The 15,997-nt window shown below is 47.2% G+C and overlaps 1 protein-coding gene and 2 long non-coding RNA genes across 3 annotated transcripts; 2 read left to right on the top strand and 1 right to left on the bottom strand.

The window, feature by feature from the left end:
- Positions 1–10,845: 10,845 nt before the first annotated feature.
- On the bottom strand, positions 10,846–13,832 carry LOC146072338 (uncharacterized). Its single transcript, XR_014473070.1, has 3 exons — positions 13,761–13,832; positions 13,545–13,624; positions 10,846–11,250 (listed from the first exon to the last, which is right to left on the bottom strand). It is a non-coding gene; the product is annotated as an uncharacterized LOC146072338 (long non-coding RNA).
- LOC146072337 (uncharacterized) lies at positions 10,946–13,403 on the top strand. The gene is made up of 3 exons (XM_083179623.1): positions 10,946–11,030; positions 11,119–13,245; positions 13,362–13,403. Exon 2 carries the CDS (start codon positions 11,292–11,294, stop codon positions 13,236–13,238), a length of 1,947 nt encoding a protein of 648 aa, XP_083035749.1. The 5' UTR covers positions 10,946–11,030; positions 11,119–11,291; the 3' UTR covers positions 13,239–13,245; positions 13,362–13,403.
- Positions 13,833–14,638: 806 nt separating the features above from the next.
- Positions 14,639–15,294, top strand: LOC146072339 (uncharacterized). Its single transcript, XR_014473071.1, has 3 exons — positions 14,639–14,749; positions 14,927–15,020; positions 15,188–15,294. It is a non-coding gene; the product is annotated as an uncharacterized LOC146072339 (long non-coding RNA).
- Positions 15,295–15,997: the final 703 nt, after the last annotated feature.

Genomic DNA, 15,997 nt, shown 5'->3' on the forward strand with positions numbered 1-15,997 from the left:
GATAAAGCAGAGGAGCCTCAGGCATGGGCTGACTCAAATAGTACAGGCCCATTACCAAGTAGCAAAAATTAAAATTAAGAGATTGCTGGGTCTGTTCACTTTCCCCTTTTAATTCAAGATCCATGCATTACCACAGAAAAAGACCTTGGTATGATTCTGAGTGCTGAAACTCTAAATCAAATGGTCTTTCGGGTCCAAACGGTCCTCCCACATGGGGTACCAAAAAAGAAAACAAATGATACAAAACAATAGTGAGATAATTATTATCAATTAAAAGGAATGTTGTCAGAACCCGTACCGTTAAAGTTGTCTACATAAAGCAGACAAATAGCGCATAGGGAGGGACAGTGAAGTCACCATAGGCACTCCGGATCCTCAGTAGGAGGTCCAAATTCACTTTCCAAATGCATTATTAGGTACTTGTTTCCTAGCACGGCCACAATCGCGGGCATCGGGTGTAATTTTTAGTGGTCTGCGACGCGACTGACGCGATGCCCCCGATTTCCCATTGAAATGCATTGAAAAAAAGTCAAAATCGCGTCGGTCGCATCGCAGGCGGCTAAAAAAGGCTTAAATGGTCCAGACGCGTTGCCCCCGATTTCCCATAGGGAACAATGTTAAATGCCTCAATTTACCCAAATCATCATAGGGAACAATGGTAAATGGGCCAGAAACCCCCAAAAACACCCCTGAACAGTGAAATGGCCCCCCAAAATTAGTGTCGGTACGCGTCCTCCGACCTTTTCATACCCCCACTATCCACGTCGGCGTGGAGTTGAGAATAGAATAGTGTGGCGAGCGCAGCGAGCCACCGACCCCGAAGCGTGGCGAGCGCAGCGGATACCTTCACAGGTAAACGCGCCCCTTCGCGGGCTTCACAGGTATCCGCGTCTGCTCGCCACGCTCCGGGCTCGGTGGCTCGCTGCGCTCACCACACTATTCTATTCTCAACTCCACGCCGACGTGGATAGTGGGGGTATGAAAAGGTCGGAGGACGCGTGTTTTTGGGGGGTTCTGGACCATTTACCATTGTTCCCTATGATGATTTGGGTAAATTGAGGCATTTAACATTGTTCCCTATGGGAAATCGCGGGCAATCGTCGGTACCATCGCACCCGATTTTTTAGTGCATGCGATGCCCGCGATGCCCCCGATTTTTACTAAAGATGCCCACGATCATGATCGGTGTGGCCGTGCTAGGAAACAAGTACCCATTATTATTATGCAAAAGATAATACAATTAGGATGGTCCACAAAGAATTGCAGACAAAAACAGCATGGGAGGTTAAACAAAACAGGCCCTGGTAAGTTCTCCTTCCCTCTGGATGGAATACACTGCGCTGGTCCTCTTCTGGCCGATCGGTTTCGATAGACTAGCTATCTCTTTCAAGGCATGGGATCCAAGCGTTGGTTAGGAGTCCCATTGACCGTTATAGAGTTGATAAATATTAGCATCACTGGGTAACTTTGTAACTCCTCACTAGCTAATAGACTAGGTAGACATTCTGATTAGCAGATTGACAAAAAAAGGCTTATTTTTATGTCCGTGCCACAGATCAAAATTATTTGTAAATATTTAGATGGTACCGTACAGCTAAAGACAGATATGTGTTTGGCTGTACCAAGAGCATGTTGTAATTACCAGTCTGATGTCAATTTAAGTTGCTATAGAGCAGCGGTTCTCAAAAAGTGGGTCCCGACCTTCTCAGCATGGGGTCACAACTCCATATTACTGCCCATCAGGCTGATTACTTTTTAATCTCAGTCAGTGATTCAAGGAGTCTGAAACATCTGTTGGATTGTCTGTTATTCTAGACTCCTCCCATCACTCTGTGCCTCCACAAATGCTGCCATGCATGTGCTGTCTGCTGTGATGAGATGACCTTCTGCAGTAACTTGCTGGGGTCCAGTCATTATTTTTATTTCCTGATGGGATCCCATAGCAAAATAGTTTGAGGACCCCTGCTATAGAGGAACACACAACTAGAATCAAGGATTTGAAGAAACAAATTACCAAAGACCATAAAAAAGGGAATTCAGGATGGTTAATTTAGATTAATCCAGCAACATGGATTTCAGGAATTATGGGAAATATAGTAGGTATAGCCATGTTTGCTTTAAATATTTTAGGATTAGGCATATCTGCTTAATTGTGTTCAGAATATTAATGTGTACTTTTTCTGTTTGTCAGAAGCGATGTTGGTCTGCTGCAATTGCAGTCAAGTTCAAGAAACTCACATCTGCGAAGATACAGAAAGCAGAAAATCAGTCTGTTCTGATGGATGTGAGAAAACGGTCATTAGCCCCCTGAGCAAGATGCAACAAGTGCAGATTGTTTAAGGGATATATCCACTAGAACCATCCGATTAGACTGAATCTTTGCATATTATCGGTAGTCTGTATTGTAAGATGTCCGACCAGTGTGAGCTTTCTCATGAGCTTCCTTGCCAATTGTTTTTTGCATATTCATATCCATATATGTATATATTGTTGTTTGTAAACGATTATTAAATTGATTGTGATGTTTATATCATTTACAAAATGAGGGAATGATAGAGACCCCCCTGGAGTCTGCATAGTCATATGGGTAATAGATACGAATTATGTCGTCCTAGAGGATCGTACAAAGCACATATAGGCTAATAAGTTTTACAATAAAGTTAAACAATGTGATTTGTAAAACAGTCAGCTGATATTTGGCTTCTGCAGTGTCTGCTAAAACATAAGGAGTTACACCCAGGTTTGAGGAAGTACTGTATGTCCAGACACAGGTCAACTGTCTGAGAAGAACCACAGAGTCAGCTAGAACCAGATTTCGAACCATGTAAGGCATAAGGTACTTTCCAGACAAACAGCATTAGGGGGCAGGAATATGGGAGGTCTAGGGTAACCAAGCTTACTGGAAGTCCAATCCTTTGTTACAAAATGGAAGTGCACGCTTGCTACGCAGATCATGTCTGAACCAATATTCTGTTTGAAATCCCTCCCCATTGGGGAGGGTCATATATGAATATGTATGAATTTCCTGTAAGACCTTACCCCTGAAGGGAGGGGCATGCTTCTATTTACTTTGTACAAATATATGTGTCCGTGCAAATAAACTTTAGAATACTTGCAATTATGATCCAACTGTGTGGTATCTTATTCTTGTATTCTCCTGATCAGATCAGTAAAGGTAAGGTGTTGCAGAGGTGACTGAATATATCAAAGGTAATTATTCATGCTATTAAACACTTACTGACATTTCTGTGCGACTGATCTAAAATCTTTTTCTCCTATATGAAATTCCCACCTGCTTGTGATTTCCAAATCTGATGTGCATGGGAATGTGCATCGGATCCGATCTGATCAGTGGCATAACTACTGTAAGGCAGCCCCAGCTGCCACTTGGGGGAGCAAGCTACAGTGGGGTCTATGTGGGCGCCGGCACCTGCTCGACACACTGACATGCCGCTGCCCACTGGCTGAGCACCGGTGGCGAGTTAGCCTTAGCGTGAGTGCAGCCATAGCAGAGACAACAAATCTCCCCACTGATTAAATTGACTGTACACAGAGCCGGCTATTGGCTACTGTGTACAGGATGGACGGGCAGATGGACATGCTAGGGTGGCCCTGGATGCGTTGGAGCCAAAGGAAGCAGCAGTGTCTGCTGGTCACTCTTTCTCTATCCTGCTGCAGTTTCTCCGTTACATGCTGGAGAAACACACTGGAGAGGAGCCGGGGGGGCACAAACTTTTTGGCAGGGGGGTGGAGGCAAAACACAACATACATCAGACACCAATAATACCGACACTTATTTGACCGACAGTTTATAGGGCCGACACAACATACATCAGACACCAATAAAACCGACACTAATTTGACCGACAGTTTATAGGGCCGACACAACATACATCAGACACCAATAAAACCGACACTAATTTGTCAGAGAGGGAAACCGCTAAGGGGGCGTCATTTAGCTCGCCGTACACAAGGTCGACCGTTAATAGGTTAACATCTTACTGCACTCTTGTTGCACCCATTCATGATGGTAATGACACCCTGCTCAATACCCTACAACACCACTCTGTCAACGCTGCACCACTCCTAAATCCACCCATATCTGTCTAAATCTACACGCCGCTATAGTCCCGTTGTACAGCAGTATTCTGACGTGGCACTACAAGTGCCACAATGACCTCTCACTGCTCAGCGCTGCATACCCAAATTACACCCTAACCCAGGAGGCGCTCCACCCCTGGGATCCCTCCAAACTCCCTAGCTGCACCCATAAAATACGGCACCCCCATTCCCGGCTAAATGCAGACTCCCCAAGCCTCCCCATACAGTCACACAGCCTCCCGCCTACATTCAGTTGCCTAGCTCCACTCTAATGCATTGCCAGCGCCTATCATCACTGTGGCACTACCAGTGCCACAATGACCTGCCACTGCTCAGCGCCGCACACCCCCCACTACACCCTCACCCATGAAGGGCTCCACCCCTGGGATCCCTCCAAACTCCCTAGCTGCACCCATAAAATACGACACCCCCATTCCCGGCTAAATGCAGACTCCCCAAGCCTCCCCATACAGTCACACAGCCACCCGCCTACATTCAGTCGCCTAGCTCCACTCTAGCGCATTGCCGGCGCCTATCATCACTGTGGCACTACAAGTGCCACAATGACCTGCCACTCTTCAGCGCCACACACCCCCATTAAACCCTTCACCCCTGGGATCCCTCCTTCTCCCTTGCTGCATCCATAAAATACGGCACCCCCATTCCCGGCTAAATGCAGACTCCCCAAGCCTCCCCATACAGTCACACAGCCTCCCACCTACATTCAGTCGCCTAGCTCCACTCTAGCGCATTGCCGGCACCTATCACGACTGCCGCGCCCAGTAGGCAGATGCCTAGGGTGCCCCGATCTCGGGGGGCGCTAAAGTCGGGCTATCCTAAATTCTAGCATGTCTGTCAGCATCCCTGTTGTACTTAATGCTGCTGGCTGCTGTGGAACCTCTGACACCTCCCCCACACTTTCCCTAGAGGCATACTTCCCTACTTTGGTGCCTAACATGACTCACACCGGCCCTGGTGGCACCACAAGTGCCAGAATGACCTGGCACTCTCCAGCGCCGCACACCCCCATTAAACCCTCACCCATGAAGGGCTCCACCCCTGGGATCCCTCCAAACTCCCTAGCTGCACCCATAAAATATGGCACCCCCATTCCCGGCTAAATGCAGACTCCCCAAGCCTCCCCACACAGTCACACAGCCTCCCGCCTACATTCAGTCGCCTAGATCCACTCTAGCGCATTGCCGGCGCCTATCATCACTGTGGCACTACAAGTGCCACAATGACCTGCCACTCTTCAGCGCCGCACACCCCCATTAAACCCTCACCCAGGAAGGGCTTCACCCCTGGGATCCCTCCATCTCCCTAGCTGCACCCATAAAATACGGCACCCCTAAGCACCCCTATACCCGACTAAATCCAGACTCCCCAAAGTCACACAGCCTCCCTTGTACATGTAGACGCCCAGCTCCACGCTAGCGCATTGCCGGGGTCTATCATGACTGTGGCACTACAAGTGCCACAATGACCTGGCACAGTGCAGCGCTGCAATCACCCATTACACCCTCACCCATTACACCCTGCACCCCTGGGATCCCTCCATCTCCCTACCTGCACCCATAAAATACGGCACCCCTACACCGACTAAATCCAGACTCCCCAAAGCCTCCACCTATTCACCCCGCAGTTTATGTTTATAACTCCACCAAAACACTGTTAATAGAGGTTTTATGGGCATTGTTTTTTAATTGTGGTACTACAGGTCCCATAATGACCTGGCAGTGTGCTGCGCTATGCTAGCGATGGCGCTCCAATCATTTACTGCGTCATATGTTTGTTATTTGCCAGTTGGCAGGTGTTTGTAACCTTTTTATCTTTGGTTACAAAAACTGACTTAAAATGGTAATGGTCCTGGCAGCACTTCATTAACAAACATCACAGATTCTTCGCGCCAATATTACACTATTCAGATATGCGCTCCAAATGCATCATTTAAATGAACAAATCAGTATGCCCTCTATGTATTGTGGTGCCACTAAGCTGTCCAATGAAACCATAGCAATGTTATTTTGAAGGAGGAGCTATGTTTTGCCGCTCTTTAACACAATAAAAACCCTGTCCCTCAGTTGCTTAGGCACCATTTGCTTGAGATTGCTGCCTGGCTGCGTAAGTTTTGCTGGCTTCTCGTTATTGGCTTTTGGATTACAATCACCGGCAGGAGAGCTTTGCTGAGCGGAGTAGTGTTCTGACGATGCCTGGAAGGAGTGACCGTACGGCGCAGAGGAGGAGACCCATCTGCAGAGCAGGAGACCCATTGGACCCGAACCTGTGGAATTTCTCATCTTCATTGTAAGCGCAGAACTCCCTCCTCCTCTCCACTAATAGACACTGTGCTGTATCTAGCTCCCCGCACTCCACTTCACCTTTTACAAACATCTCCATTACACCACAGGTAGTCCCCTGTACCCATCCCTGTTCGCCTGGCCCCCCACAACACCTCAGGGTATTCTCCGGGACACACCTCCATACCCCCAACACCACAGGGGAGTCTCCGGTATCCACCCCCAGGGCCATATCTGGCCATATCTAGCCGTGCAGCAGGCCTGGGCACCGCACTGTTTGTCTGCCTCTGTTAAACATCCGGGGCGCAACGCAGTCTCCCCCAACGCCGCCGCCTCCTCCCCTCCTCCTCCGCTGTCCCCGTAGGCCTCCACACTGCAGAGGCTGATTTCCAAGGGGAGGGGAACGCATCGGGCGTCTCTCCTTCCCCTCGCTCACTATATGTCACTGGCCTGTCAGACAATCACAGCTCGCAGGCTGGCAGCCAATCAAGAGCCAGCCCGCGAGGTATGAATGGCTAACGGCTCAGGTACACAGTGAAGGGGAAGGAGAGAGGCGGGATGCGCTCCGCTCTCCAAGGAAAAAGCAGCAGAGGCGATGGCAGAAGCAGGGCAAATATCTGTGTCACTGTGGGGGTAAATATCTGTGTCGCTGTGGGGGCATATATTTGTGGCAATGTGGGGGCATATGTGTTGCACTGTGGGGCATATTAGTAAATGGCAGCAGTTGTGCGGCAGTGGCGCGTGGGGCATAATGTGTAATGGGCATTACGGTGTGGGGAGTATTGTGTAACTGCCATCACAGTGTGGGGTCTAATGGGCATCACAGTGTGCGAGATAATGTGTAATTGTCATCTCGGTACCCCCAATACCACAGGGGAGTCTGCAGGACCCACCTCCCTACCACCGGACCCCCCACAACACCACAGGGTATTCTCTGGGACCCGCCATACACCCATACCCCCCATACTTGATCAAACTGCTCCCCTACACCACAGGCTTAATCTCCCGGTCTCCCCTCATTACACTCTCACACTAAACCCAGCATCCTCTACACACTTTGTAGTAATTTTTCTGTGCAGAATTTATAGTACCGTTAGGTTAATGTTTTGCTTTATGTCTTTCACTTTAATCCTAATGTTTTAATATTTACTGTTTAATGTGTCGTGCTTTAAAACAGGTGTTGTCAGTGATCATGACTGGAAAATAATGCAGGTGTCACTATGGATGACTTTGCATCCATGGCGACGCCTGCGTTACTCTTCAGTCATCCCCACTCACCAGTTGCTCATGCAGATTGGTGTGGATTAGGCCTTGCTTTTGATTGATGGATTTTTTGAAACGGGTGTTGTCAGTGAGCATGACTGTAAATCCATTCGGATGGGTGACATGGCAAAGTGCTGTTATGTTAATTCTATAAAGAATAGAGAATTGATTTATTTTTCATAAACAATATGTATATGTGTGTGTATAAATATATACATGGATGTGTATCTATAGATAAAATATCTATATATAATATAAAACATTGCTTCTGTCTCTTCAGTTTATTTTTTTGGAAATGTCCCAGGAAGAAAGAAGGAGGCTTTCTCTCTCCTCAGAGGAAGAGCAGGCATCGCAACAGAGAGAAGAATTGGATTTACCAATGGCTCAACAAGAAAGAGGTAGACTTTCTCTCTCTTCACAGGAAGAAGCAGAGCAGAGACAACCATCACAGAGTGCCAAAGAAGATGACGCTGGAGAAGCAATCAGCAACAGAGGACCCAATTTCATGGATGAAGAAACGGAGACCCTCATCACTGAGGTAATACATCACTTTGTTCAGCTGTTTGATCCACAGGCAAGGAGTTCACAAGCCAGATTGCCAAGCACGGCGTGGGATGAAGTTTCAAATGCAGTCAGCCAAAAGGGGATTTTCCCCCGAACACAGGAAAGCTGCAAGAAGTGGTGGCGTGACTGCAGAAGAGCAACCAGTCAGAAGATGCAGAGTGGCCACAAGCTGCAGAAGGATTGGGAGAAGAAGCGAGAAGAGTTCTTGACGGTTGTCCCAGAAGAAAGGCCTGGAACCAGTGCACAAGGTTTATTGTTTTGGTGTTTGTTTTTATGCATATATAAGTGTGTCTATATGTTTGACTCTTAAAGCTTGCAGCTTAAGAAGTCAGGGGACCTGCAACACAAATTATATAGACATGCCCTTGCATTTTGCTGTTAAAAATCATTCAATATGCTTTGACATGATTTCTCAAGGGCATGCAAATAAAACTTTGTATACACTAAATTTAATTCAATAAGTCGGTATAAAGATTACCTTGTAATACAATTACAAATGTATTAACTCTAACATAATTTTTTTAAGGTGCTACAAAGGATGGAGCAAAAAAGAAGACGGCAAAGGAAACCACGCCGCAGAAGCAGTCAAAAAAATCACACACAGGTGAGGAATGCCATTGGTAATTTAGGATGTACCATTTGAAAGAGCTGAAATATTATTATCTCTTATATATTTGGCTACATGTGTCAATCATCCTCAGAGTGTGTCTATAATGCTGGGCGGGGTCACACATGAAACTCCACCCCCCACCTAGCCTTATACACACACAAACATGCACACGTAGCCAAATATATAATACACACATTGGCCTCTGCCTGCACTACACTCCCCCCCCCCTCCCTGCAGCCATCAACCTGAGGAACCACAAGTCAGGTCAGTAAGACAGCAGCGCATACCCCCTAAGTGGTGCATCCCCAGTTTCCCCCCCACCCCAACGCATATCCCGGAGGTGGCACCAGCCGCAACACCCCACCATAATCTCTCGCCCGTGTCCATCCGCAGCAATGTCACCAGCACAGCAAACCACCTCATCTATGGATAGTGTCCCCGCACCCCACAAAATCTTCCAACAGTGCCCACAGCCCTCAGTCTCCCAGCAACATCGCCAGCCGCACCGCCCCCAATCAGCCCCCCCCCTATCTCAAGCACAGTGTCCCCAGCCATCAGACCCCTGCCAGCCCCCCCCCCACCCCCAACTGCAATCTCAAACAAGTGTCCACACACCTTAAGTCACACTAGAATATCACCAGCACACCATGCTCTCCAGACAGCATCCCCAGCTATCAGTGCCCCAACAGCATCACCAGCCTCACCCCCCACACTCTCTCACCAGTGTCCCCAGCCCTCACACCCCCAGCACTATCACCAGCCGCCCCGCACTCAATCTCCACCCCCTCTAATCTCCAGCCCCTCACTCCCTAGTTCTCCTGCCACTGTCCCCAGTCATCAGTCCCCCCGGCAGCATAACCAACAAAAACAAAAAGCCCTCCTCATCTCCCCACCATCCCAGCCGATCTCTGGACAGTGCCCTCAGTCCCTCTACACCATCATCACCCGCACCCTCTCCCACTAATCTACCGCCACTGTCCCCAGCGCTTAATCCCCCCGCAAACATCAACAGCCCCCACACCACCCAGATGTGGCTTGCTTCGGTGCATGGCCGCAACACCCTCACAGCTCAACCCACAGCCTGCAACTACACAACCCACAATATCCACAAACCTGCCACTTCCCTTACCACACCACCCCCAAAGCAGCTACCCCCACCCATAGAACCCCTGCAATAAATACCTTCACAGGTTAAGGGGGCGCAGCCCCTTACGACTGTGTGAAGGGCGCGATGAATCACCTAGTTTAAGTAATAAGCAATAATAACTATTCTATAATGTTTACCCTTTTTTTACATAAGGCTCAGCAACAGATTCAACTGCTGAGGATTCAAAAACGGAAAAGGAGATCATGCCGTGGAAGAAGTCGAAAACTTCACACACAAGTGAGGAATGCAATTGTTAATTTATGTAGTACTAACATTTTCATTTAGGAAGTAATATTTGAAAGAGCTGAAATATTAGTGCTTATTATAGAATAGTTGTTGTTGTTTAAGTACTGTTTACCTTTTTTTCCAATAAGGATCACCAGCTGTTTCAACTCCTGAAGATCCGAAGACGGAAAAGGAGATCACGCCGCGGAAGAAGTCGAAAACTTCACACACAAGTGAGGAATGCAATTGTTAATTTATGTAGTACTAACATTTTCATTTAGGAAGTAATATTTGAAAGAGCTGAAATATTAGTGCTTATTATAGAATAGTTGTTGTTGTTTAAGTACTGTTTACCTTTTTTTCCAATAAGGATCACCAGCTGTTTCAACTCCTGAAGATCCGAAGACGGAAAAGGAGATCACGCCGCGGAAGAAGTCGAAAACTTTACACACAAGTGAGGAATGCAATTGTTAATTTATGTAGTACTAACATTTTCATTTAGGAAGTACCATTTGAAAGAGCTGAAATATTAGTGCTTATTACTTAAATAATAACAAATAGTCGGTAATGATTACCTTTTTTTTTTTATAAGCATCACCAATGGATTCAAAGACAGCAAAGGAAATCACGTCGCAGATCACGTCAAAAACATCACACACAGGTGAGGAATGTCATTTTTAATAAACGTTGTACTTTAAAAATTACGGACGTACCATTAGTTTATGTTTGAATATTACAGATGCTGTTGAAAAGGTCAAGAGAAGGGTTTCTTTTGGAGCATTTCAGAAAGAAACCACAGCAGCAACAGTTGAGCTGCCTGGTAAGCCATGGTCAAAAACAAATTAACCTTTTCAGTACAAATATTTCTAAAACCATTATCAAATTATTTTGGTATTTTTCAATTATAGCAACACCAATGGAGGAAATCGAAAGTGTCCCTCTGCTTCAGACATCGTTACAAGACGTTACAATGCAACAAGAAGCTGCAACACGGAGCCATCCTCTTGAGGACCAGCATGTTCCACCTCAAATACCGGAATCTGCACAACAAGGTTAGAATTGAAATTTGTAAATATGTTTGATGGAAAAATTTATATTACATAAAACTAAAAATAAATTTTGTATTATAGATTCACAGCAAACTGCCATTCTGGAGGCTTGGAGGCACTTGGAGGAAAGAAGAGCTGAAGATGCTGAAAAGAATGCGAGTCGTTTTGACAAGATGGAACAGAGCATCAATCAGATGAATGCAACCATCAGTCAACAAACAGAGGCAATGTTATCGATTGGTCGATACTACGATGAACTTGTGGCATCAAATGTATCTCTGGTTGGACATTTACAGACAATGCAGCAGAAGATTGATGACATGACCACAACACAGAACCAAGAGCGGGAAGGACAGGTGACTCTGCAACAAATGAGTACACAACTGACTGACTTCCAGGCCAACCATTCAGTGCAATGGCAACACATGCAACAGATTCTACAGTGCATGCTTATGTGGCAGCAGCAGTGCAATGCCAATAGCAGCATGATCTGTACAAGCCTTCAGCTGATGACAGAAGAAAGATCTTCAGCCGCACAAGTTCATGGACTCCGACAAACTTCAACATCAACATCATTGATTGATCCTGATTGGTATGCTCGACAAGAGGAAGCCGAAAGGGCATACCAAAGAAGCCATCAAAGACAGGATCAAATGGAGCAGGCTAGACCACAAGGACAGTTGATGCAGTCCCTAACACATGACCCCTGTGTTTGGGATAGAGCACTTGAACTGGTACGGCAAGATGTAGCGGAGGAGGAGTGGCTCCAAAGAGCACAACAGGAGTATGATCGTGCCAGAGCCGAAGAGGCTGAGCGTGCCAGAGCCAAGGAGGCGGAGCTGGTCAGAGCCAAGGAGAATGAGCGGGCCAGAGCAGAGAAGGAGAAGATGGATCCATTAACAGAAGAAATGTGGAACAGAGCAGCGAAGGAAAATGAGGAGAGAGTACAAAGAGAGAGAGAGGCAGCCATAGCCCAGCAGAAGGAGCAGGCGGACATGGGCCAACAGGAGACGCAGGCGAGCATGTGCCTGATGGAGATGTGGATGACAGCACAGCAAAAACGGGAAAAAGAACAGCAGCAGCAGCATGTGGCCACAGGAAGTGAGGAGCAGCAGGTGGTCAGAGGACCAAAGGACAAGGTTGTCAGAGCCACAAAGGAGGTCATTGCTGCAAGAATGGCAAAGGAGAAGGCTGACAGAGCCAAGGAGGAGAATGCTTGGAGAGTAGTTCACGAAAACCAGAACAAAGGCCAGCAGAAGGAGCAGACAGACACGGCACAACAGGAGACACAGGCGAGCATGTGCCTGACAGAGATGTTGACGACAGCACAACAAATCCGGGCAAGTTCAAAGCAGCAGCATGTGGCCACAGGAAGTAAGGAGCAGCAGGTTGTCAGAGGAACAAAGGAAAAGGTGGTCAAAGCCACAAAGGAGGTCAAGGCAGGAAGAGAAAAAAAGACAAAGGCTGGCAGTGCACAGGAGGAGCTTGCTTGGAGAGTGGTGCATGGCAAGAAAGAGACAGCACAGACGAAGGAGCAGGCGCCAAAGGTCAAGGTGGTCAGAGCCCCAAAGGAGGTGAAGCCGGGCAGAGCCCCAAAGGAGGTGAAGGCGGGCAGAGCTCCAAAGGAGGTGAAGCCGGGCAGAGCACCAAAGGAGGTGAAGACGGGCAGAGCCCCAAAGGAGGTGAAGCCGGGCAGAGCACCAAAGGAGGTGAAGCCGGGCAGAGCCCCAAAGGTGGACCAAGAGGGCAGAGCCCCAAAGGTGGACCAAGAGGGCAGAGCCCCAAAGGTGGACCGAGAGGGCAGAGCCCCAAAGGTGGACCGAGAGGGCAGAGCCCCAAAGGTGGACCAAGAGGGCAGAGCCCCAAAGGTGGACCAAGAGGGCAGAGCCCAAAAGGTGCACCAAGAGGGCAGAGCCCAACAGGTGGACCAAGAGGGCAGAGCCCAAAAGGTGGACCCTGAAAAAGAGGACAGAGCTTAACCTAAAGGTAATTTTTATTTTATTTTTCATTTACTTCCTTTTGTAGGGTAAATCAATCTGTTGAATAATGCTTATGCATGATAATTTTATTTCCATTAGAAAATAACTTTGTTTTCCATCAAGGCTCTAGAACAGAAGGCTGCCACACTGTCAAGCATCAAGGGGTCCAGTCTGCAAAGAGAAGACGGGTTGTCATAAGGCTTTCCAGTGCTGCGGCAGAGGGTTAGTTGCCTCATGCTTTCTTCGCAGGGCAAGAGTGATGTAGGGGAAGATAGGAGAGGGTTGAAATCTTTGTCAATAACTCACACTTTCTTTCAGGAATAAAGTTCAAGAAGGCTCTGCACCTCTGCCACACTGAAGATTCGTCAAGCATCAAGGGGTCCAGTCTGCAAAGAGAAGACGGGCTGTCATAAGGCTTTCCAGTGCTGCGGCAGAGGGTAAGTTGCCTCATGCTTTCTTTCGCAGGGCAAGAGTGATGTAGGGGAAGATAGCAGAGGGTTGAAATCTTTGTCAATAACTCACACTTTCTTTCAGGAATAACGTTCAAGAAGGCTCTGCACCTCTGCCACACTGAAGATTCGTCAAGCATCAAGGGATCCAGTCTGCAAAGAGAAGACGGGCTGTCATAAGGCTTTCCAGTGCTGCGGCAGAGGGTAAGTTGCCTCATGCTTTCTTCGCAGGGCAAGAAAGAATCAGGTAAGTTTCTTACACTTTTTGTAGGAAAGGGGGAGTTAGGGAAAGGTAAAAGGAGATGGTAACAGGGACAAATTTTGAAACAAGAGACTATAGTGCCCATAAATAACTTATATTTTGTTGGGGGGGGTTGCATCCTTCAAACCAAGACCATCCAGGAGGAAGAAGTGAAGACGTCGGCACAGAAGCATGCAAGGGTCCAGCCTGGGAAGAGAAGACAATGAGGAGGCTGGCATAGGGCTATCAAGGGAGCTGAATCAGGAAAGTTTCTTGCATCAACACACAAGCAAAGCGGGTACACTTTTTGTAGGAAAGGGGGCTTGGCAAGTATAGAGGGTCAGAGGTAGAAGAGAACCTGGCAGGAGTAGATATGAACTTGCCTTTTTTTTTTTTTTTTCCCTTTTGCTTCACTTCCATCACGACAAATCCAGACGGAACAGGAGAAGACGTCGGCACAGAAGCGTGCAAGGGTCCAGCCTGGGAAGAGAAGACAATGAGGAGGCTGGCATAGGGCTATCAAGGGAGCTGAATCAGGTAAGTTTCTTGCATCAACACACAAGCAGAGAGGGTACACTTTTTGTAGGAAAGGGGGAGTTAGGGAAAGGTAAAAGGAGATGGTAACAGGGACAAATTTTGAAACAAGAGACTATAGTGCCCATAAATAACTTATATTTTGTTGGGGGGTGGTTGCATTCTTCAAACCAAGACCATCCAGGAGGAAGAAGTGAAGACGTCGGCACAGAAGCGTGCAAGGGTCCAGCCTGGGAAGAGAAGACAATGAGGAGGCTGGCATAGGGCTATCAAGGGGGCTGAATCAGGTAAGTTTCTTGCATCAACACACAAGCAAAGCGGGTACACTTTTTGTAGGATAGGGGGCTTGGCAAGTATAGAGGGTCTGAGGTAGAAGAGAACCTGGCAGGAGTAGATATGAACTTACCTTTTGTTTGTTTTTTCCTTTTGCTTCACGTCCATCACAACAAATTCAGACGGAACAGGAGAAGACGTCGGCACAGAAGCGTGCAAGGGTCCAGCCTGGGAAGAGAAGACAATGAGGAGGCTGGCATAGGGCTATCAAGGGAGCTGAATCAGGTAAGTTTCTTGCATCAACACACAAGCAAAGAGGGTAAACTTTTTGTAGGAAAGGGGGAGTTAGGGAAAGGTAAAAGGAGATGGTAACAGGGACAAATTTTGAAACAAGAGACTATAGTGCCCATAAATAACTTATATTTTGTTGGGGGGGGGTTGCATCCTTCAAGCCAAGACCATCCAGGAGGAAGAAGTGAAGACGTCGGCACAGAAGCGTGCAAGGGTCCGGCCTGGGAAGAGAAGACAATGAGGAGGCTGGCATAGGGCTATCAAAGGATGACACATTGGGTAAGTTTGATTTACTTCCTATAACTTTTTTTTTTTGTTGTATTTAAAAAAAATATATATATTTTTAGAAATATCAATGTGAGCACATTTAGGGCCTTATTCAGATCTGATCAAAGTACAATATTTTCCCAAAAATGGGTAAAAGCATGTGCATTGCCGTTGGGGCATATGTAACATGTATAGATTTATATTGGTGTTTTGTTTCTGTGCAGGGTAAATGCTGACTGCATTATTTTTAATCCAAAATTTAGATGGCATTTCCAAAACACTCAACAATCAAACAATCAGATCTGAATAAGGGAATTAATGTTCATTTTTAAAACCAGTGATAAGAAAAGTAAAATACAGTGGTGTGTGTATAGTGCCAGACAGGATAATGGGCCTCATTCAGATCAATTTGGTACTGCGTGCATTCACACGCAGTACCAATGTTGCGCGTCTGCGCATGCGGGTATCTGCGCATGTGCAGGCGTATGATGCGTGCACGCACCCGTGGGGGGGGGTCGGAGATGGGCGTTCTCATGGTAATGAGGCAGTGACGCGGGTGTGGGGGGCGGGTAGCTGACATCACCGGATGTCAGCTGCCCACCTATATCCACGCCAGCGTGCACGCAAATGTAAGTAACTGAAAAGTCACTTATATATGCATGCACGCTAAACATCATTCGATAGTCGGTGACCATCGAAAGATG

The sequence above is a fragment of the Crinia signifera genome, chromosome 4 (genome assembly GCF_055691185.1).
Source record: "Crinia signifera chromosome 4, ASM5569118v1, whole genome shotgun sequence".
Taxonomy (NCBI): domain Eukaryota; kingdom Metazoa; phylum Chordata; class Amphibia; order Anura; family Myobatrachidae; genus Crinia; species Crinia signifera.

What these genes read in the sequence shown, in the direction of transcription:
- LOC146072337 (XM_083179623.1), top strand. Translation starts at nt 11,292, where the DNA reads ATGGAAAAATTTATATTACATAAAACTAAAAATAAATTTTGTATTATA.